Genomic DNA, 19,880 nt, shown 5'->3' on the forward strand with positions numbered 1-19,880 from the left:
AATTAGATGCGCATTGTTCTTATTCGACGCGGTCATGATCAAAGGAAATTCTGCTTGACACAGCGTACTCAAAGGAAGGGGTCACTTTTCCTTCCTCTCCTTTTAAAGTGAGCTAGACGAGATACAGACAAGGTGGTATGATGAAAGCAGACAAAGAAAGGAAAGGAAAAAGCATAACTCGTATCACCATTTTTACTACCCGTACTGCATAACCAGATTGCCTTTTCCGAGACCTTCCTTTTCAAGTCCATGAAATTAGGAGGCGAGACTTCTGGCCCATGTACTGCCAAATGCCAGAACGTAGTGTAATACTAGAAGAACAAGACTGCTGTTATGTAACTTTTGTCACCTTGGGACCGCTCGCTATGCTCTCTTACTTTAAATACAATCTGACTCCCCAAGTCATCATCTCTCTTCGAAGAAGATCCTCATGATCAATGCTCTTTACTTCAGTACTCCTCACCCCAGTGCCACAGACTTGGTAAGTGAACAAGTAAGAGAGAGCCTAAGTGAGTGAAAGCAAACAAAATGATACTAGTGTGAAAACTCAATTGTGGCTGAAATATTTCTTTGTATCCTCCCCCCTTCCAGTACTCCTCTCCACCCTTCCACTTGGTCAGCCAAGTAAGTACTATTGTGTTGCAATGAGATGGGTAGCGAGGTGGGCAGCAGTGAGGTGGGAAAATTAAGTTGAGGCAGTGGGTAAGTTGATATAATTGCCAGACAAAATCCTTGTTTGTATCCATCTGTACCTAGGTACTAAGGGTCAGCCGTAAGCTACCATCTCAGCCACTTTTATCTTAACAAAAGCAATGAACTCGACATTATGGCACAGCTGAAAGAACAACCCCAACTAGAATGCTGTTCTAGCATGGGGAATCTATTTTCTGGTATAAAACTAAACTTAATATGTGCTTGAAAGGTAAGGAGAGCGGACAGTGTAGATATTGAGTTAATTAGGGGATGACTTTTTGATTTTCAATCTTTGAAATTACTAGAGAAATACAATGACTTTGGTACAATTGCTGCTACTTTTGAGCTGTCCTCGAAAATGTATGCTTGGAAAAAAGACGATCGTTGGACGTTGGACATTATTGAAATTTTCTTTACTCCTCAAAGATGCACTTGCACTAAGATAATAATCGCTTATGTCTTAGACGTCTCGTTGCGTGGTTTTGTACACACAAAGTTGTGCCTGTGCAGATGTAAGACGATCTGATGGCGGGGAAGTCGGAGACAGACGGAGGCGGGAGCTTCCTTGGCGTTGGGCTTGAGACAGGGGCTTGGCTGGGCGGAAGCCAGAGCAGCCAGAGCCCGTGCCAAATCCCAAAAAATTCCCAAAAATCGCTCACATGAATTTACCCCTCGATTAACACATTCATCCCAACATCCATCTCGAACGCCTCTCAATCTTCTATCTTCACATTGTTCTAGTTGAACTTCTAGAGCATCTGCCACGATTGTGCCCAAGAAAAGATCAAAGTAGGTGCAAACACCACCTCCTGTTCTCGCACAGCAATTTACTCACTATGACGTTCGTAGGCAAGCTTATCTCTCACACGACTGAAATATTTTCTGGAAATCATCAACACCGCCATCGTTCCTTCCTGCTATCCCAAACAACCAAACATCTGCCGACTCAATTGAAAACATTCCAATGAATTCTAATTCCAGTAATCTTTGTCATTAAAACTGGACACACCTTACAACATCGTCACAGGAACAGTGTTTTAGACGCTGTACTGCGACGCAACAAACCTTTCAAGTTTTTCTCACCTACTCTATGAGCACCAAGGACCTACTTAGATTTCTGTCTAAGCCAGCAAAGTAAGTTTCCTCAATTCCAATCCTGACTCGCTTCCATGCCATCAAGTAGATTGCTCCACCGCTCTCATGCAAGAGAGAGAGCACAGATCAGCATCCAGGCAGATTCAAACTCGACTTCATCTTCAACCTCACTTACACTCTTTTCGTCCCTTCTTTTCACTCTCATCTGCTAACTTGTCTCCTTCCAGGCCTCGATAGCACCAGCCACGCCCCCAAAACCGAACAGATATTCTCCAGACTGCAGATAACCTCGTCTGCTAGACCCGATATCCCTTAACGGTATCGGCATCTACCAGAGCGAGGACAACCAAAGAGTCAACATTCCCTCCGCGAAGGACTTCTTCATCCCTTTGTGCACCCGACCTCCATAACGTCCCTTTAGACGTTTGCACACTACATATTCTGCTGGTTCCGCCAGCGCTCGATTCACCCCACGGTTCTGTGGGCCTTCTCTTCTCAGGCGGACACCGCAAGGTTCGTCTGGGTGGCAGATAGTGCTTCACAGTACTTGCCAATAGAGCTTGACTCAACCTAAGGAAACACATCATCGAATTTCTGTCAACTACAACAAATTTTCAAGGAATAGTTATGGTCCATTTCGAGATACCATCGCAATACACTTTCTCGCCTTCAGAAGGTACGCCACAACTTACGATCAACCGTGAGGCTACCGTCGATCTTGATAGCAGCAATGCATTCGAAGGCCCCGAGAAACTCCTAGAAGTCTGGTTTGCGCCGGCTGCAGATGCTCTCCCTCCAGGAACCAAGAAGGATGGACTCAAGGCAGTTCAGGCCGAGACATGGAAGGAGATGCTAGATCTAGTCAACTGCAAGGTTCTTTCTGTGGTTGAGTCGGAGCACATCGATGCGTACCTCTTGTCAGAGTCGAGCATGTTTGTCTTCCCTCACAAGCTCATCTTGAAGACATGTGGAACTACGACACTCTTGCTCGGCATTCGACGCATGTTGCGAATCGCTGCAGTTGAGGCGGGCTTCCCATCCCACAACACCAGTTCTTTGGATGACATCAAGACTGCGGCCACTCCTTACAGAGTCTTTTACAGCCGCAAGAACTTTTTGTTCCCTGACAAACAACATGGACCTCACCGAAGCTGGAAGCAGGAAGTCAAGTTTCTTGATGATATGTTCCTTGGCGGAAGTGCATATATGGTGGGCAAGATGAATGGAGATCATTGGTACCTCTACCTCACAACACCAAACACCACACTCACGCCGCCTCGAACCCCTGATAACGAACGAGTTGCCACTGAGACGAAGATCTTGAAGATCCCAACCAGCTCAGCCTTTGCAATGGGACAGAGAGCCTTGGAGAATGACGATGAGACGCTTGAAGTCCTGATGACGGATCTTGACCCAGAGAATGCCAAGCAGTTCTACCTAGAACACGCGAGTGCGGTCGCGGAGGGCAAATACTCTGAGAGGGCTGATCGAGCCCGTCGAGAGGCGGCAAACAGCCTGGGAGACTTGAGTGGAGCCAACATGACAAACTCAACCTTGAGTGGCAGTACAGCGGCCAACGACGAGACCTTTGACGTATTCAGTCAAACCTCTTCAGACAACGGAGCCTTTACTCCAGATGATGACGTTGGATACCCAGAGGAGCTCAGCACCGAGGGTCACGCACTTGGTACAGTGGTCTCGGAGACTTGCGGTCTATCGGATGTCTATCCTACTTCTAAATACCCTGATGCACGCGTTGACGCCTACCTCTTCACACCCTGCGGCTTCTCCGCCAACGGTGTGATTCCGGCCCCTGATCAAGCAGGCACGGCGACACATTACTTTACGGTTCACGTCACCCCCGAACTACAATGCTCTTACGCTTCATTCGAAACCAATGTCCCCGGACGTCAAACTGGACGCGAGACTCATGAAGTGATTGAGCACGTAGTGAACATCTTCAAGCCCGGTCGTTTCAGCGTCACGCTCTTCGAAGCCAAGACGATCGTGGCTGAAGTACGTGATCTGGGTCTGGATGGTGACGGGGTGGCGAAGGCGGGCTTGCTTCGCAGTGCCAAGATGGAGAAGATCAGAGGGTATCGCAGGTTGGATCGGATCGTGCATGAATTCGATGGGTACGATTTGGTGTTCCGGTACTACGAGCGTGATGGTTGGGTGGGTGGTGGGCCACGGTTGGGCGAGGTTGATTGAGGGTCTGCGTTTTTTCTATTTGCTATTTCTTCTTTCACTGGCAGCGTCTGTCTGTCGTTACCTCACCTCAATCCAACATGCTACTTCTCACAAGTAAGAAACACGATAACTAGCTAGTCTATTTCAATGAATGAATCTCTGTCTTTTCTTTTCCTTTCCTTTCCTCTCCACACGAAATTGTCGCGAAGCCAGAAACGGTATGCACCAGAGATAATACGAAAAGGTCACGACCTGCTTCAATGCACTCACTGTGAGCGGCGGTGAAAACTGTGTGTGTGTGTGACAGACATAGCCTCGTTCGTGACATGTGCCGTTTATGCGTGCTGGCTGGTTGGAAGAGGATGGTTGAGGATGTGACGGGTGGTCGCAGGATCGCGTCCGTTTTTGGTTTCGGGAGCACATCAGGAAGAAGAACGTTCGGCCTGAGGCTGGAATTGATGGAGGATGGATGCGTTAGGTGAAGAGAGGAAGAGCGAGGTGGTGAGGAGGAGTGGAGTGGAGTAGTGAGTAAAGGGTGGGATTGAGTGGTATGGGAATCTCGATATACTGATATCATTTTTATTTTCTCAAGGAATAACCCATGTTGTACTCTCTTGGATCGAGCTCTAGCATAGATTACTTAATAAGTAATGAACAACTCACAATACCTAGCAAGCAAGCAAGCAAGCATAACCCGTGCACAACTCCTTCAATTCACATTCACACCTCCACCTCCACCTCCACCTCGCGTTATGCAAAAACCACAGTCCCTCCCGCCCACAGGAACGCGGTCCCCTTTTATATTCGCGATCTCGCGTCATCCCCCTGCATCGGGCGGCTAGACACATCCAATTATTCCCTTTCCTCAGGTTTTGCATGAAATTCCACATTGTGCTGATTGGGTAGGGTGAGTTTGGTGATTGGCAGACGACGCGTGCGGGACACGCTTCGACGCGGTGGTCGAGGCGGCGAATCTCTTGGTCGGGAGGGTGAGTGGAAAACCTGTCTGAGCTGAGGAGTGCAGTGCAGTGCAGTGGAGTTGGCTTGATATATGTCGGTTCCCCTTCGCTCGAATTTGGGGTTTTTCTTGTTTGTTGTGTTTTTTTTGAATTGGGGAATTGAGTCTATCGGTAAACAAAGGAACTCTTTCGATTGATTGATTGATTGATACGAAAGACGGAAGGAAGGGTAATTGATTGATTGATTGATTGACTGATCGATTGATCGTTTGATTACTTGGCCGTGCATACCTACCTACCTACATACCACATACTTATTTTGTCTACGATACTGCACTTCCTCATCCATTCATCTACCTATCGATCGAAAAATGGCAACCACAACCACGCACCAGCACCGCCAACCCTTCGCTCCCCTCAACTCCTCTCGTCTCCAATCGCTCGTCAACCTCAAGAATCGTCAGAATGGTATTTACCTCTCCACCTCCACCTCCACCTCCACCTCCACCTCAACATGACTCTTACCTCGTCCCCAATAGCAGCAGCAGCAGCAGCAACAACGCTCTCCCCACCCAGCAAACGCAAAGCCACCACCTTCGAACACGACGACAACGACAACCACGACACCGAGAACATCGACCCCATCATCTTCCTCTCGTCTCCGAAACGCTCCAAAGGCCTCTCCGCCGACTCCCTCAAACCACAACTACCAGCGACGAATTTCTTCCTCACTCGCGCTTCTCTTCCTCCTAAGCCGCGACCGATTCTGAATGCAAGAGCCCCGAGATTAGAAACTAAACTCCCGCTCTCAGCACCAGCCGGGCGCTCCCCGACACGAAAACGCATCGGGATCCTCAATCGTCGCAAGACGACCGCGGGACGCGTTGATCCTCCGCCGCCGCCACGCTTCGCTGCCCCGACCTCTTCCACTGGATTGGGGTTCTCCATCGATGCTGCGCTGTCGGGGACCATTCCTTCGTACTCGTCTCGTCAAGCTTCATCTTCTTCCTCTACCTCGTCTTCGTCCTCGATCAAAGATGGATTATCGTCCATCCCCCTCCTCCTGCATCAACCGGAAGCCAAACCCACCTGGTTCTTCGACATCCACGAAGACACGGAAGAGGAGCTGGCGACGAACCTAATGGAGCACGGCGCGTGCACGCTGGATATTAGTTCGGATGAGGAGGGAGCGGGAAGGGAGAGGGATGCGCGGGGCAAGGAGAATGTGCCGCCGGTGGATGATGTGAGTCAGACGTCAAGAGGAAGGAGGGCGGTGCAGGAGGAGGGCAGTATTGAGGTTGATCGGAGTCCGTTGGGGGATTTGTGTAAGGAGGATTTTTACGCCGAGGGGGTGGCGGAGGGGGATGTTTTTGTTGTGAGGGAGGAGGAGGAGGGGGAAGAGGAGAAGGAGGTGAGTGTCGAGTTTGATTTTGCTGGTGGGGAGGGGAAAGAGGTTGTTGAGATTGATGTTGTGCCGGAATTGGATGTCGAGACTTTGATGCAGAGACCGAGTTCGACGGCTGCGCCGAAGGCGGCGTTGTTGCAGCCGATTGAGAAGGCGGAGGAGGGGTTCGAGCTTTGGGAGAGTGGGAGTGCGAAGGATGGGGAGTAGGGGTGCTGTCTTGTTGTTTTTTTGAAAAGCTTTAGGTGGGATGGGATGGTATGGCGTTATTGTATATCCTGCGTGCCTGCGTGCGTGTATTGTTTGCTTGTTTGCTTGTGAGGGGGATATACCAGTAATTGAATTCCTTTTTCGTGATGTCTACCTACCTCTGTGTATTGTGATTCGTGAGGTGTCAATACTTACCTAGGTGTGTTACATTGGCCAGTGGCTACCAAGGTTACCTAGGTACCCCGTCGTCCTGAAGTTTACATGACTAAGTGAATGAATTACCCAGTCTTACTTGCAATCTGATGCTTACCTATTTTCCCATTCCTTAGACGAGTCTCGATATCCCTTTCGATCTATCATTATTTCCTACATCTTCTCTCTGCTGATGATTCCAGCTTCGCGTTGTTTACGAATATTCATATCTTAAAACGGGAAGTTTTTCTATGTCAGGGGGGGAGCGTCAGCGAGTTAAAAAGGAATTGGTTGTTGAGTTTTCGCTTTCGGATTTCCTGTTCATATTTACTATTTTCCCCTTTTTAAGTAAGATGAGATTATTAATGGTCGTGGAAGGGAAGCATGATGCTTAGTTATTGGTATCGGCGCTTTAGGGGGGGGGGGGGGGGGGGGGGGGGGGAGAGGGGTTGATTGGTTTTATGTGGTTTTTATTACTCCCCTCGGGTCCCTCGAGGTGTTGGTTTGTTCCGTATCGTATCCGCGGTAGCATTTAGTTCGGGTTATTTTGCTGCTGCGCTATGTTGTTGGGTTCGTTGCTTTTGTCAAGGGAGAAGTTGCTTGGGGTGGTCGTTTGAGTGTGAGGGGTTGATTGTTTGGTTGTTGGGGGTTGTGTTGGTTGGTTTTGAGAGGGGGTGATGGGATTGTGTTTTTTTTTTTGGGATAAAGATAAATTGGGGGATGGGCAAAGGGGGTTCTGGTTGAGGGGGAGCTATGGAGAGAAGAGAAATGTGTGAGGGTTGGAGAAATGCGAATAGAGAAAGGAGATGCAAGGAAGATAGTCGAAGCGGTCTTTACACTCCCTACCTCCGTAAGGAGAACCCTCTGATAGCACACTCCTCAGCACCGCACACGTCTACATGTTCCATCAACTAATCTCTCCATCCAATCCTCAGAAGTATCATTCAACAATAACTCCACATCGCCCTATGAAAATCCCCCAAAACAAACCCAGCATCCATCCATCCATCCATCCATCCACCCATCACTCTTCCCCAGCTCTAACCCCCTCCCCAACCATCCTCCCCCTTACCCCTCTTTCCCCCATCCCCTACCAACGTCGACAAACACAACACCTCCTCCTCACCACCCCACCACTCCCCTCCCCCCACATCTTAATCGAAGCTATGATATCCATACGCTCCTATCGATCACCAGTCTATTAGCCTCTTTTCTCCCTTCCTTTTTCACTTTTCTCCTCTCTCTCGAATGCAGGGAGAAAAACAAGGACTACTCACATTCTTCCATTCCGGCTCTCCATTTTTCATCCTCAGGCCAATCATGTCGTCGAGCGAGGCGTGCATTTGTAGGCTGGGAACGTAGAAAAGGGGTGTTATGTCGAGGGGGGAAGGGAGAGTTGATGTTAATGTTGCGGTTGCGGTTAAGGTGAGGGGGGGGAGGAGGAGGATGAGGATGGGTAGGCGGAGGGTGGGGAGATGCATTGTGATTGAGGTGTGGTGGTGGTTCGAGAGTGTTAAACCGTATGGTGAGATGAAAAGTGGCTGTATTTGCCTGAGTTGAGTAGATAGATGGATTGATGGAACTATGACTATCTCTGAGGACGAGAGAGGGGAGATTAGCGGATGCTTCTTGTGGAATGTTACGAAGCGAACTAAAAATGAAGAATGCGGACTCGTGTTCCGTCGCACATCTCACATTCCTGAAACGCCCGAGTTGAAATAATTTCTTTGGTTCAGAAAAGCGAGGAGAGTATCGATAATCGCTCAGCGTCATCATTAATCGTACACCATTAACCTTACCGTCTTCAGCACCAACTCCCTGTTCTGTAATCCCGAACGCCAAACCCATCCCTCATTGCCCCTCCTCCCCTTTCTCCCCCGCCTCCGTCCCACCAGGATTCGTGCCCCCAAACCCCCAATCAACATTCTGCCCCCCGCCCATCGACCACCCAAACCCCATCCCCGTAGTACTAACCCACGCATCCCTCGGCATCCCACCATCAAGACTACTCCCCGGTGCCATCGCCGTATTTGCCAGCGGAAAGAACCAGCTCCCATCCGTCGGCATCAGCAGATCGTTGGGAAAGAAATCGACGCCGGCCCCGAGGCCGCTGTCTAGCCCGGACAGATCGTTGTTGCCGTAGAGATCGGTGTTGTAGAGGCCGATTGATGGCGCGAGGGGGTCGTTGAGGAATTGTTGGGTTGTGCCGGGTTGGTTGGGGAGCGTTTGGTGGATGGAGAATGGTGGTTGTTGCGAGATGCTGGAGTCGTAGGATGTTGTTTCCGGGAGGGGGGCAGATGGGGATTGGCGGAAGGTTTGGGAAGATTCGGTGTCGGATGAAGGAGGAGGCATTCCAGGGGGATGATCGGTCATGGCTTTATCCACGTAATCCAGAGGTGAGCTGTCGAGGACATAGTTTGGTGTTTGGAGGGGTTCTCGGCCGCGTTTGGGATTTTGAGTCCCTTGTGCTTGTGCCTTCTCGACGAAGCGACCGGCCAGGTCGCAGACTGCTTTGAAGGTTCGGATCACGATGGTGCTAGGGGATCTGTCATCGGAGTCCATTGCTGTAGCTAGAAAATCGACAGCGCCTCGCATTAGTGCGACGTCGGAAAGCGCTTGGGAGTCCCTGGGATTCTGTAGGACGCTGGCAAAGAGAATAAGACAAGCGCTCAATGGGTAGTAATCCATCATTCTGAGAGGGTGGTGAGTAAAATTCAAAGTGCGATGCGGACGGATCTCACCTGATAACGTTCATTTCACTCTGATCAACGTGACTTTCGGTCTCCTTCAATAGGTTCATCACACCTCTTGCAGCACCAACAGTGATAGCACCACTGGAGAATACTCGAGGATTGAGCTTCATACTACTCATTGCCTCCATATTCAGAGGAGGTTCTCCACCATTCGCCCAAGACTTGTAGTGGACCGAGCAGCGGTGTATTGTTGAGAGCGCATTAAGATAGCCGTAATGCATCATAATGACAGGAATGACAAATTCTCTGTTGACCTTCATCTCATTACCCGGCCGAATCTCTATCGGAAGATTGTCCTTCCACTCCTGTAATTCTTCGTCAAGAGTGCTGACCCATTGCAATCTTTCCAGTGTAGATCGAGTAGCTGCTTTGGCGGAGTAGAGTTTGTTGTATATGCGGCCTTGGAGGAGAGATAATGTTGCCATATATCGAATCGGCTGCGGCACATTTGGGCCCATCATAGCATTCTTTGCTGGCTTGGGAAGGTCGATACCTATGTCATCTTCTTGCATGACAGACGGTCTTCCAGAGCGCATTATTATTGCACGTTCGATTATAACACTGCTCCAGAAGACATTTCGTCTCTCTTCGACTTGGGCTTGTGTCAGCCCAACATCACTGACATTGCGATGTAGCCCAATTGCCTGAGCAAGACGTAAACCAGCACCTGCTAAAACAGAACAAGGATACGGATTTGGGAGAGTTTGAAGAATAAAGGCCTGTCAAGTTAGTAATATCCAAGACAAGTTGGGGGCAATATACCATTCCAATCATAGCTTGCACAGCAGACATGTTGCCTTCGCGAAATTGTAGCTCGAGAAAGGTGCTGCTGGCATTTCTAAACCACTTCCACCAAACCTCATCTTCTGGATTCGAAGACCGGGGCGAGGAAGCGGAACTACAAGGAGAATTACGAGTTTGCTGCTTGTTGAGTATAACTGATCCAATCGCAAATACCACATTGAGACAAGCATACCACGCGGGATCCTGGGAAGGTGTAAGAGGATATAAGCGCACAAATCTTTCCATGAATATTGGTTGTGAAAACAGAGGGAAAATGGCCCCGAAGCCATTGAAGAATTCTGTACATTGTGTGAGGCGTGTGCGAGTAGAGATCTGCGCGAGACGGCTCACCGGTGATATAGATCATGGCGCGTTCCTTGCTGGGAAGACGCTCAAGTTGGTCATCTGGGAGTGGACCCCACATTTCTGGTCCCATTGAGGCCAGATGTAAGTGCGGACTGGGAAGGCTCATGATAACTTTAGCAAATTCAGTGCTCCCTGTAACTTCAGTCACCCATTTCAAGCCTTGAGGTCCAAAGATAGAGAACCCAGAAGAAGCACCTGTACTGTATAAGTCAAGGGAGTTATCTGAGGAAAAGAGTACGTGCCAATGAATAATGTCGTTCCATCATCAAAGATCTTGAGCAGGGACATCTTATCAGGAATATCTTGAATGCCCACTTCTTCCGATGCAAGAGTTTTAGCTTCTTTTCCTGGCTCTTTAGTTGGCATAGACAAGCCTGATTGAGCCATAACGGCTTCCATACGATTGAGACGGTCCTCGAGGGTCGTCAAGTATGTTTCCCTTCATGCCGGTGAGCCTTGGAAGAATGTCACATGTGGACTACATACTTCTTCTCACGCTTCTTGCGCTCTGGTATTGTAAACACACATTCTGTTTGATGCTTGGCACAGCGATTACAAATAGATTCTTGATCCCATTCACACTTGACCTGTATTACTTAAGCTGGGGGACTCCGTTGGCCTAGGTCCGCTACATACCTTCATTCGCTATTGAGAAATCAGTATATTTTAGCGACAAATATCAAGGGGCCGAAATGGTCACTCTCGAATGGTGCTTGAACTGACCTTGCAGGAATTACAAGCGGTTCCTGAATCAGTCAGTCATGAACATGGTAGTAATCAGCAATACCCACTATGACCCCGCTTCGGTGCGCCAGCTCCTGGTCCCGCAGAGCCGCTGCCGCTGGCACTTCGAGGCGATTCCTCTTGGTCGTCCATGGTACCTGACAGATAGATTTCTTATTGTTCCCCACACTCTTGGTACATTGAGCGATCAAGTGAAAAACGCGTGCTGCCACGTGCAGTCGATAACGTGACCGTGAACTCTGTAACTACAGTGGTCTCGGATGTGAAGCTTGATCGATTGATACCTAGACAAGCTTGAAGTTTGCCGCCGGGCTCTATATCACTCCCAACAAGGTCAGAAACGTCTTGACGTTAAAATCCTCGAACATCTGTTCTTTAGGTTTCAAGGACGACCGGCCTTATGTTTCGCCCGCTTCGCCGGTCGAAAAGGGCTTGGATGACTCGCTACCTTCTAGTCACCGGCGAGAGGCTTATCCTGGCGACGATCAGATCAAGGTACGGCGCCTCCGGAACACGTCAATTGTTGCCAAGTTGCAGAATATACAAACAATATCTCTCCGGGATATGACTCGATGAGGTCTAAAACCAACAGCTGAGTAAGGTAGCTAACGCTGACGAGAGTACGGCGGGTACGAAAGGTGAATGTCGGGTCTCTCTTACGATCTGGGCGTTGCAATGATTGGAAGAAAGAGTTTGAGGTTGAATTGTACGTCACCATTCAGGTTACCGCCATGCGCGGTCTGTGGCTTTGATCTGTAAGCGCTAGCGGCCGCATCATCGTTTTCCCCATTTGAAAGACAATATTATCACATGATACCCCTTTCCTTTAATCTCTTTCATCTCTTGCATGGCTCATAATGAGACTTTCAGTGTCTACCGGCATCACTTCATTTTCCCGAAAAGTCTATCAAGCACGCGTGGCCCTCAATGGCCTTGTCCTTTCTGTCTTACAAACCTAATGTTAAGCTGCTCAAGGATTCCTTGTTCAAGAGCTGCTTACAGTCTCCAATACACCACCTTTTGAGTACGAGATGGTAATTTAAACTTCAATATCTGTCTGGAACCTTCTCTCTAGGCATCCGTTTCACTTGATGCCTGATTCTAGTCACGTGCGTACATATCAAAGATTTACTATCATTAGTATGGTAACTTGATCTTCCATTTATGTAACCAGGCGGCAGATAAGTACCTACGTTCTGAGATTCCAAGTTTGCAATGTTCTCGTTCTGCTTTATCGCTCAGCGTTGGACAGAAGGAGAATGTATCACATGATTCAACTGGATTGGATTTCTTTTCTCATTTTAAGTTTTCTCTGCTTTGGGTATGAACATAAATACCTTTAGTTCTTAGCATAAGATCTCCATTTCTAAGCATTCCACCTATCAATGTATCCCATTCACTTTCACCGGATAGCCATCGTGGCCCGCCTCCCACTCCTCCACCAACCCCGCATAATCAGTCGGCTTATAAGGTTTAAAGATCTCTTCCATCTGGCTTTTCTTCCTATGGTTCTTCAACCCAAGATCCCTCAACATCAGATCAATATAACAAAGTGCGTCAAAAGCAAAATCCGGTAGTCTGGCTCCGTATCCACAAGGGTATCTCCACTTCCCCCATTGTGTATGAAGCATCACCTCATCTGTTATCTCTTGTTGGCTGCTCGCTATCCTGTCGAGATTTCCGTCGAAGTAGGCCGTGATCCAGAGACCTTGGACGGCGGCGAAAATCGATGTGCTGACCGTTGAGACCATACCTGCGAATGCGAGGTTACGTTTTGCTACCATAGTGGGCGGCACCACGAATCTGTAGAGTCTCAGAGGATCGCTTTCTGGTGCGGGGGTCTTGAGAATAGGCTGATTTCGAAGGCTGGGAAACATTTTCAGAACGTCCTCATCGGCTTTCCTGCTTAATCCAGTCTTTTCGACCGCCGTGTATGGCAGGCCAAGACCTGCTTCTCCTAGATTCTGGAATTTAAATGTTGGGTCCTTTTTCCAGCCGGTAGCACAAACAACAACATCTGTTTCGATAGCTTTTCCGTTCTCCGGATACACAGTGTTGCCGTCCAGTTTCGAAACATCCGTGGTATGAATGCGAATTTTCCCCGATTTCACAAGATCAAAGAAATTCGTCTCGTAATTATGAATGCTGACTCCAGATCCAGTCCACAGGATGGAATTCCAGGGCTTCAGTTGACTGACCAAAGGATTCTTGTCGTATGCGTTCAGAGTGATAACATCATTCGACATCACTTTCCAGAACCCACGGACAAGCCACCTCCCGATTGCCGTGGAATGCAGAAAGTTCCGCACTTTTGCAAACCCATCTTCGGTACCCCACGGACACGGACTGAACCAAGTCAAAAGTCTCGTATGGAGAAGTTCTTCAGTCCTCCGTTTCAGAGGCGTCACATACGCTGGGCAAAGCCAGACGGGTCCTTGGCCTTTTTCTCGGATCACCATGTCCACATCTACATCTCCTTTTGCGGCAAAAGCATACGCGACATCGAAAGCTGATTTCGCACCACCGATGACAACAGCTCTCTTGGCTTTGTTGATGATATCACCTCGAACGCAAAAGTCCTTGGCATGGAAAAATGGTGCAGTAAACGATTCCTGGCCAGGATATTGAGGGAAATTTGGCGTCGAGGTCAAGCCGCTCGCGATGATCAATCTCTTTGTCTCGATGACTTCCGATGAAGTTCCAGTAGAGACATGTAACTGCCATCCTCCAGACACGCTAGGTTCCACGGTATCGACTTTAGTATTGAAGCGCGTGCGTTCAAAGACACCGAATTTCTTCGCAAAATCAGTGAGATACTGATGTAGAACCGCGGCAGGAATGTGCTCTCCGGGCTTGACACCATAGACGGCTTCTGACATGGGGAGATCAGGGTGTTCGTAGGAGCCAACGATGTTGTTGGATTTGAGGCCAGGGTAGAGACGATCTTTCGACCATGTTCCGCCGCAACTACCTGACGCTTCGACGACGAGGATTTTTTCTTGGGGATGGAAATCTAGGTATGCTTTTGCGGAGGAAAGACCAAACCATCCTGGTAAGAGGTGCACGTGTTAATCACATGGAGCTATTCAAAGAGGATCAAGACTCACCCGCTCCGACGACCACCAGGTCGTATGTGGCAGCCATGTTGAATCAATCAAAGACGTCGTCGATTCCTTTGAGCTTCAACGTAGGTTCTACGATAGATATAGGATGTTCTTCATGAAGTGTGAACAGCTGATAGAGCTGCGCGGAAAAGGGGTATCAGTTTACGTTGGCGTTGCCGACGTGTTCCTTATCCTTGGTGACAAACTTTAATTTGGTGATAGGCGAGATAAGGGGGAAGCGGCGGATGCGGGTAAGGTTCAGTAACCGACAAGTCTGAAGATCTCCCCTCCCCTCATCCGGGGCTTGTTATCTTTAGCTTTGGTTAATTCAGCACCCGACTTTCTCGATCTGAGAAGAGGTGTATGGCTGTACCGTTATCAAGATATCTGCGGAAGTTTCCGCCTGTCATTCCAGGTGGAGAGACACATCCTTGCGGAGGGGTTATACCGAAGCGGGGTAATATGAGACATGTCTCTGGAATAGCAGAAGAACTTCAGTTCCAGTGCTTTGTCGACAATTGAATCATTAGTGGAGAAGTGACTCGTATGGACCTATGTTGACAAATTTCCAGATGTTACGGCGATTGGTGATGTAGGAATACGGAGCAATCGGTGGAGAAAAAAAGCTTTGAGATTCTTCACTTCTCAAGCCAAACAGGCTTAAATCTGAGACAATCAATTCCTTACATTATCTGATAGAAAAGGTTGAAACTTGAATACTACATGGCAATATATGTCTCTAGTACAAGCTTGATAGCAGAAACAAATAATTATATTTCCAACATTCTCTACCCTTGGTAACTTCTCGCCCTTCACCAGAATCTATAACAAAACTTCTTTGCTACATCTTCATGCATGTCGTAACTATCAAACAGTCAGCGCTCAAGCATGAATAATGTGCTTCACTTATCTTACGCGTTCATCTCCTCGATCGTCAATTTCTCCTCTTCATTCGACACTTTGTACACTGCGGAGTCTGTGTTGCTTGAAAAGCCTAGGAGACATCAAAAGTTATGCAAATATCCTCTGAATTTAAGATTTCAACACTCACCTATCCCCTCATTGATGTTTTCTCTTGCCTTTGCCGCCGCAGCCTGCACTCTAGTCGCTCGAGGCTTTCTTACCACCTCATAAGTCTGAAGAGATTCGGAAATGTCTCCATTGAAGAACTTTTTGCTGAACACGATACCCAAGCAAGATGCATCCTCGATTGCCATACAAGCTCCTTGACTTTGGTCTGGCATCATCTGTCTCCTTGTCAGCTGAGCCTACACTTCTCGAGGCAAATTCGTACCGGATGAGCTGCGTCTCCCATGATACAGGCAACTCCTTTATGCCACCAAGGATACGGTTCATGAATCCATAATCTCCATGGCCTGACATCCTTCCCAATAGACAGATGCTTGTAAACTTGAGGATCTAGGTCCGGGAATGGAGCAAGAAGTTCTTCCACCGTAGACTCGGCATTCCAGTTCTGACTACTGTAATCACCCTTCTCTCTCGGGAAAAAGCAGTAGTAAGACAGTAAGCTGCCTCCATTGCATGGCGATAACACAATCTTGCAGTGGGTATCGAGGCCACCCCAATACTCAAGTGCGCTATTCTGGGAGTAGTCAACTAAACCAAGCTTTACTGCTTCTGCTGTGTCGACGTTCGCATGCAGACAGCTGGCATCAGCTGCTCTCCGTTCGGGAGTGACTCCAATAAGAGTGCGGACCTTAGAACCAATGCCGTCAGCTCCAATCACAACTTCGTGAGTCGCTGTATTGCCATTGGCGAGTGTGATCTTGCCCGTTTCGAGGTCGATTTCAGAGCACTTTCAAGGATCTATCAGTATGAAACATCTTCTCAGCCATATTGTCTCTCTTTACCTGGTGGTTAACAATAAGTTTGGCAGGAATTCCTTCTCCTTCTTCACCAACTGCGCTTTCCATCAGAATTGCATGTATGTACTGCCTATGAAACATGTTGTACACCTGTGCAACGTCAATCAGATTATTTCTCGACAAAGAATGCCAAAGTTGAAAACTCACATGTCCCCATCTCTCCCCATAGTCATACACTAAATCCGGCTGGCCAGTCTTCCAATCCCGTCGAATGAGCTTCCTCAACACCACAGGGTCACCCTTCGGAACATCAACTCCCCATTCATGAAGCCATCTAGTTCCGTTGGCTGCACAGGACACCGATGCACCTACTTCTCTAGCATAATCAGCTCGTTCATAGACGGTGACTTTGTGGCCCGCTCGTCGAAGAGCAATTGCTGCGGCCAGACCACCGATACCACCGCCTACTATGGCGATGTCGAGACACCTCCAGCCAGATTGAGAAGGCATATTTACGATTGGTTTATACTCAAGGCGATACGAATTCAACAGATTGAGAGATGAGAGATTGGGCGCAAATGTTCAAGCAAAATCGTCCAATAATATGAGAGAAAGTAGCACTTCAGAGAGACTTGTACTGAACTCTTCAAGTTTATGACCTACTTCATACATGATTGTACTCGTGAAACAAAATTTCGACATCTCCGTTGCGCAGTCATACGTTGCGGCCGACAACCCATTGGAGAAAAATGATGCCGACAGGAGTGCTTTTGCCGACTCTCACAGCTGAAAAGTCTTGGGTTAGTCGACGCTTCGATTTCTAAGAGTCAGGAACAAATGCCGACAAGAAATAGAGTTTGCCCCAACTGCTTTACTTGTTTTGGTTCGGGCAGTGGCGATGGCGGCTACCGCAGATCAACGTCGGGTAAAGCACCTAACTGATACAGCCCGCCAAGTACGGTAGTGAAGCATCCCACTTCTGCAACAGTAACCTAACATCCACAAGTATCATTCCCGACTTTCAATGCATCAAACACAATGCCGCCCACTTGAAGTCGTATGACTGAATGAATGAACAATGCCCCGACCGCGAGTGCGACCAGCCGACCGGCAACGTGCCCCAAAGGCATGCATCACTTGCAATACCTCGAAGAAGCGCTGCGACGCGAATCTACCCTGTTCACTATGCGTGAAGAAGGGCCGCGCTGCGTCGTGCACTTATCCCGATGCTGTGCGACAGCGTCGTAGGAGTAGGAGTCCTAGGGTTATCGATACGCAGCACTCGAGGTTACGTGAACGGGAGAGTGAGAGTGTGGTTGAGACCCGAGAATCATCACTACAGTGTAGTCAACAACCGACGATGCTGTTGAGTTCTCGAGGCGAACAAGGTTCGTTGTCACTTTGTGCTTTCTCGTCTTCATTTCTATCTCTTATACTTTCAAGTCTTGAAGTACGGTATTGAACTGACCTCAGTTGGCAGTCTACATTGGCAATGTCGCTGCCATTTCTTTTCCGCAGTTCTTACAGAAGACTCTGAAGCGCTATATTGGGCCGTCGTCCTTCACGGACCTTAGAAAAAACAAGACCATGTTAGAAGTCCAAGTGCAAAGTGGTGGAACTGGTCAATTTGAGGACGCCCTTGATCATGCAGAAAAGCAGGATTTGATTCAATGCTTTCTGAGAGTCGTAAGTCATCATTTGTACGCCTGTAACTTTATCATGTCTCACAATTGTTTAGTCTAATGGTATACTTCATCTCTTCTCAGATCAAGATATCTCTCGGCTTCTCCGCTTAGATAATATTCAACATCCGGCGACAGAGTCTTTGAACTTTCATCCCCAACGAGATGATATGGCATGCCTTTATCTCATGATAGCGATTGGTGCTCAGTGCAGAGGAAAGAGTGAAGCCGAGATCAAACTTGCGGGAAAGTATTTCACGAAAGCTCAACAAATAGCCTTTGTGCACATGCTACAAGACCCCTCGCTTGCTATGATTAGAATTTTCTTGATGATGGCCTTCTTCATGCTTGGGGCTTGCCGTCGAAATACTGCTGTACGTCCGACTTTTTGACTTCAATGTTTATCGTTCAACATATTGCCGGATAAGATCTAACTCGAGGTGATGTAGTTTCTCTACATTGGGATCGCTTCAAAGGCTGCAATAATTCTGGGACTTCACATTTCGTATCAGCATGGTCGTGCGTCAGTAGAGGAGCGAGCAGTGAGGTAAATTACGCAAACACTTCTATGGCGAGTATTCATTGACGCGTAATATATACAGGCGCCGGACTTGGATGAGCTTAAGAGTCCTTGACCTTTTGTGCAGTTCCATTCTTGCAAGGCCGAGCAGCACCCCAACAATTTAAGGAGATGGGTACGAAAAAGAAGATGTCAGCAACGAGATCAAAGATCATCGAACACTGGCTCTACGAGCGAGTTACGAGTCCTCTGCCATCATCGAGACCATTGTCCAAAGCTGTGCAAACTCCAGCAATCTTGATATCAAATCTGCAGAAACATTTCTACAAATGTTAAGAGAGTGGAGTCAAGCATTGCCAGAAAGTCTTCGCAATTCTCCTAAGGCTCAGAGTGACAGCAACACTCACTTAGTACCGGACCCTCGCGAGCTCACTATTGGCAACATTCATGTTTCTTGCACATATTACTTTGGTGTGATATTGGTCACGCGGCAGTTTCTGATCTCCCGTGTAATGTCTCAATTGCGCGGCAGAAGGTCACCAACAGCACTTCCCGTGCTGACTGAGCTGCCAGCAGACGAGAGAGAGAAAGAGATCGTATTTCAGTTCTCAAAGGGATGTATTAGCTCCGCTATGTTCATGACGCAGCTGTGCTACGAAGCTTGTGTGAACAATATTCTCCTCGACAACATGTGTCTTTTAAAGTATGTTCTTCTAAATTATCATTTTCTCACCTCTTCCTCCTCCAATAAAGTTACTAATAACGCAATTAGAGCATGGCTCTTCTCTGCAGGTCTAGTACTAGGATTCTGCCTTTTGGTAGAAGAAGAAGACTGTGCCAAAATCCAGCAAGCATTAAATCACGCTCGAGAGACTCTTCAGAAACTGTCAAGACTGAGTCCGCAAGCGCAACAATACTACGATATTCTAACAAGCTTCTGGAGCGCAATCGAACTGTACCGAGAACAGCTACTCATACACCAGAAACCAAGCACCAATCCATATGTGGAACAGATCATGACTTTTGACGAAATCGGTAGTGGATGGCAAGGCGGAGATCAGTCGCAAGTACCGGCACTAGGGCAATTACGAACTCCTGAAGCAAGCCATGGCGGCGATGATATAGGAGCAGTGTTTGACGGAGGGTATCTTGGTGGTCAGTTGGAAATGCCATCGAACATGACTCAAGTGGGAGACGATATTGGATTGCAGCTGATGTGGGAAAGTTATGCGATGCAATTTCCCAACTTTCCAGCTTTATGGAATGAGGGAGTTCAGCAACCGCTTGGGATTTGATGTGTATTATATGTAGAGATTTGTTCGTAACCAATGATATCCATATTTCGCTTCGTAAAACTTTTC

The 19,880-nt window shown here is 48.1% G+C and overlaps 7 protein-coding genes across 7 annotated transcripts; 3 read left to right on the plus strand and 4 right to left on the minus strand.

Annotated features, from left to right (window-relative positions):
- Window positions 1–350: 350 nt before the first annotated feature.
- LY89DRAFT_57815 (uncharacterized protein) lies at window positions 351–899 on the minus strand. Its single transcript, XM_018208930.1, has one exon. The coding sequence runs from the start codon at window positions 744–746 to the stop codon at window positions 450–452; it is 297 nt and encodes a 98-aa protein (XP_018071947.1). The 5' UTR covers window positions 747–899; the 3' UTR covers window positions 351–449.
- A 1,152-nt stretch (window positions 900–2,051) lies between these two features.
- Window positions 2,052–4,058, plus strand: LY89DRAFT_57892 (S-adenosylmethionine decarboxylase). Its single transcript, XM_018208974.1, has one exon. It carries the CDS (start codon window positions 2,416–2,418, stop codon window positions 3,997–3,999), a length of 1,584 nt encoding a protein of 527 aa, XP_018071948.1. The 5' UTR covers window positions 2,052–2,415; the 3' UTR covers window positions 4,000–4,058.
- A 1,210-nt stretch (window positions 4,059–5,268) lies between these two features.
- LY89DRAFT_684602 (uncharacterized protein) lies at window positions 5,269–6,706 on the plus strand. The gene is made up of 2 exons (XM_018214913.1): window positions 5,269–5,405; window positions 5,477–6,706. The coding sequence occupies exons 1-2, from the start codon at window positions 5,309–5,311 to the stop codon at window positions 6,547–6,549; spliced, it is 1,170 nt and encodes a 389-aa protein (XP_018071949.1). The 5' UTR covers window positions 5,269–5,308; the 3' UTR covers window positions 6,550–6,706.
- A 1,670-nt stretch (window positions 6,707–8,376) lies between these two features.
- On the minus strand, window positions 8,377–11,698 carry LY89DRAFT_57986 (uncharacterized protein). The gene is made up of 10 exons (XM_018209033.1): window positions 11,435–11,698; window positions 11,367–11,389; window positions 11,280–11,288; window positions 11,130–11,230; window positions 10,886–11,082; window positions 10,629–10,838; window positions 10,257–10,576; window positions 9,483–10,213; window positions 8,748–9,385; window positions 8,377–8,535 (listed from the first exon to the last, which is right to left on the minus strand). The coding sequence occupies exons 1-10, from the start codon at window positions 11,517–11,519 to the stop codon at window positions 8,531–8,533; spliced, it is 2,319 nt and encodes a 772-aa protein (XP_018071950.1). The 5' UTR covers window positions 11,520–11,698; the 3' UTR covers window positions 8,377–8,530.
- A 709-nt stretch (window positions 11,699–12,407) lies between these two features.
- Window positions 12,408–15,031, minus strand: LY89DRAFT_58149 (putative dimethylaniline monooxygenase). Its single transcript, XM_018209112.1, has 3 exons — window positions 14,495–15,031; window positions 12,725–14,436; window positions 12,408–12,664 (listed from the first exon to the last, which is right to left on the minus strand). Exons 1-2 carry the CDS (start codon window positions 14,529–14,531, stop codon window positions 12,770–12,772), a joined length of 1,704 nt encoding a protein of 567 aa, XP_018071951.1. The 5' UTR covers window positions 14,532–15,031; the 3' UTR covers window positions 12,408–12,664; window positions 12,725–12,769.
- A 197-nt stretch (window positions 15,032–15,228) lies between these two features.
- On the minus strand, window positions 15,229–16,997 carry LY89DRAFT_684603 (FAD/NAD(P)-binding domain-containing protein). Its single transcript, XM_018214914.1, has 6 exons — window positions 16,525–16,997; window positions 16,363–16,467; window positions 15,786–16,307; window positions 15,543–15,738; window positions 15,407–15,485; window positions 15,229–15,355 (listed from the first exon to the last, which is right to left on the minus strand). Exons 1-6 carry the CDS (start codon window positions 16,825–16,827, stop codon window positions 15,304–15,306), a joined length of 1,257 nt encoding a protein of 418 aa, XP_018071952.1. The 5' UTR covers window positions 16,828–16,997; the 3' UTR covers window positions 15,229–15,303.
- A 333-nt stretch (window positions 16,998–17,330) lies between these two features.
- Window positions 17,331–19,851, plus strand: LY89DRAFT_707093 (uncharacterized protein; the record flags this gene model as incomplete). The annotated part of the gene is made up of 8 exons (XM_018217574.1): window positions 17,331–17,705; window positions 17,798–18,003; window positions 18,056–18,373; window positions 18,449–18,546; window positions 18,602–18,645; window positions 18,688–19,222; window positions 19,292–19,706; window positions 19,831–19,851. Exons 1-8 carry the CDS (start codon window positions 17,396–17,398, stop codon window positions 19,849–19,851), a joined length of 1,947 nt encoding a protein of 648 aa, XP_018071953.1. The 5' UTR covers window positions 17,331–17,395.
- Window positions 19,852–19,880: the final 29 nt, after the last annotated feature.

This window comes from Mollisia scopiformis, assembly GCF_001500285.1.
Source record: "Mollisia scopiformis unplaced genomic scaffold LY89scaffold_11, whole genome shotgun sequence".
Taxonomy (NCBI): domain Eukaryota; kingdom Fungi; phylum Ascomycota; class Leotiomycetes; order Helotiales; family Mollisiaceae; genus Mollisia; species Mollisia scopiformis.

What these genes read in the sequence shown, in the direction of transcription:
- LY89DRAFT_58149 (XM_018209112.1), bottom strand. Translation starts at nt 14,531, where the DNA reads ATGGCTGCCACATACGACCTGGTGGTCGTCGGAGCGG. An exon ending in CCTGGTGGTCGTCGGAGCGG is followed by an intron (nt 14,437 to 14,494) that starts GTGAGTCTTGAT and finishes ACCTCTTACCAG; the next exon opens with GATGGTTTGGTCTTTCCTCC.
- LY89DRAFT_57892 (XM_018208974.1), top strand. Translation starts at nt 2,416, where the DNA reads ATGGTCCATTTCGAGATACCATCGCAATACACTTTCTCGCCTTCAGAA.
- LY89DRAFT_684603 (XM_018214914.1), bottom strand. Translation starts at nt 16,827, where the DNA reads ATGCCTTCTCAATCTGGCTGGAGGTGTCTCGACATCGCCATAGTAGGC. An exon ending in ATGGGGAGAGATGGGGACAT is followed by an intron (nt 16,468 to 16,524) that starts GTGAGTTTTCAA and finishes GACGTTGCACAG; the next exon opens with GTGTACAACATGTTTCATAG. An exon ending in AACTTATTGTTAACCACCAG is followed by an intron (nt 16,308 to 16,362) that starts GTAAAGAGAGAC and finishes GATCCTTGAAAG; the next exon opens with TGCTCTGAAATCGACCTCGA.
- LY89DRAFT_684602 (XM_018214913.1), top strand. Translation starts at nt 5,309, where the DNA reads ATGGCAACCACAACCACGCACCAGCACCGCCAACCCTTCGCTCCCCTC. An exon ending in CCTCAAGAATCGTCAGAATG is followed by an intron (nt 5,406 to 5,476) that starts GTATTTACCTCT and finishes CGTCCCCAATAG; the next exon opens with CAGCAGCAGCAGCAGCAACA.
- LY89DRAFT_57815 (XM_018208930.1), bottom strand. Translation starts at nt 746, where the DNA reads ATGGATACAAACAAGGATTTTGTCTGGCAATTATATCAACTTACCCAC.
- LY89DRAFT_57986 (XM_018209033.1), bottom strand. Translation starts at nt 11,519, where the DNA reads ATGGACGACCAAGAGGAATCGCCTCGAAGTGCCAGCGGCAGCGGCTCT. An exon ending in CGCAAGAAGCGTGAGAAGAA is followed by an intron (nt 11,083 to 11,129) that starts GTATGTAGTCCA and finishes ACCGGCATGAAG; the next exon opens with GGAAACATACTTGACGACCC. An exon ending in TGGAACGACATTATTCATTG is followed by an intron (nt 10,839 to 10,885) that starts GCACGTACTCTT and finishes TATACAGTACAG; the next exon opens with GTGCTTCTTCTGGGTTCTCT.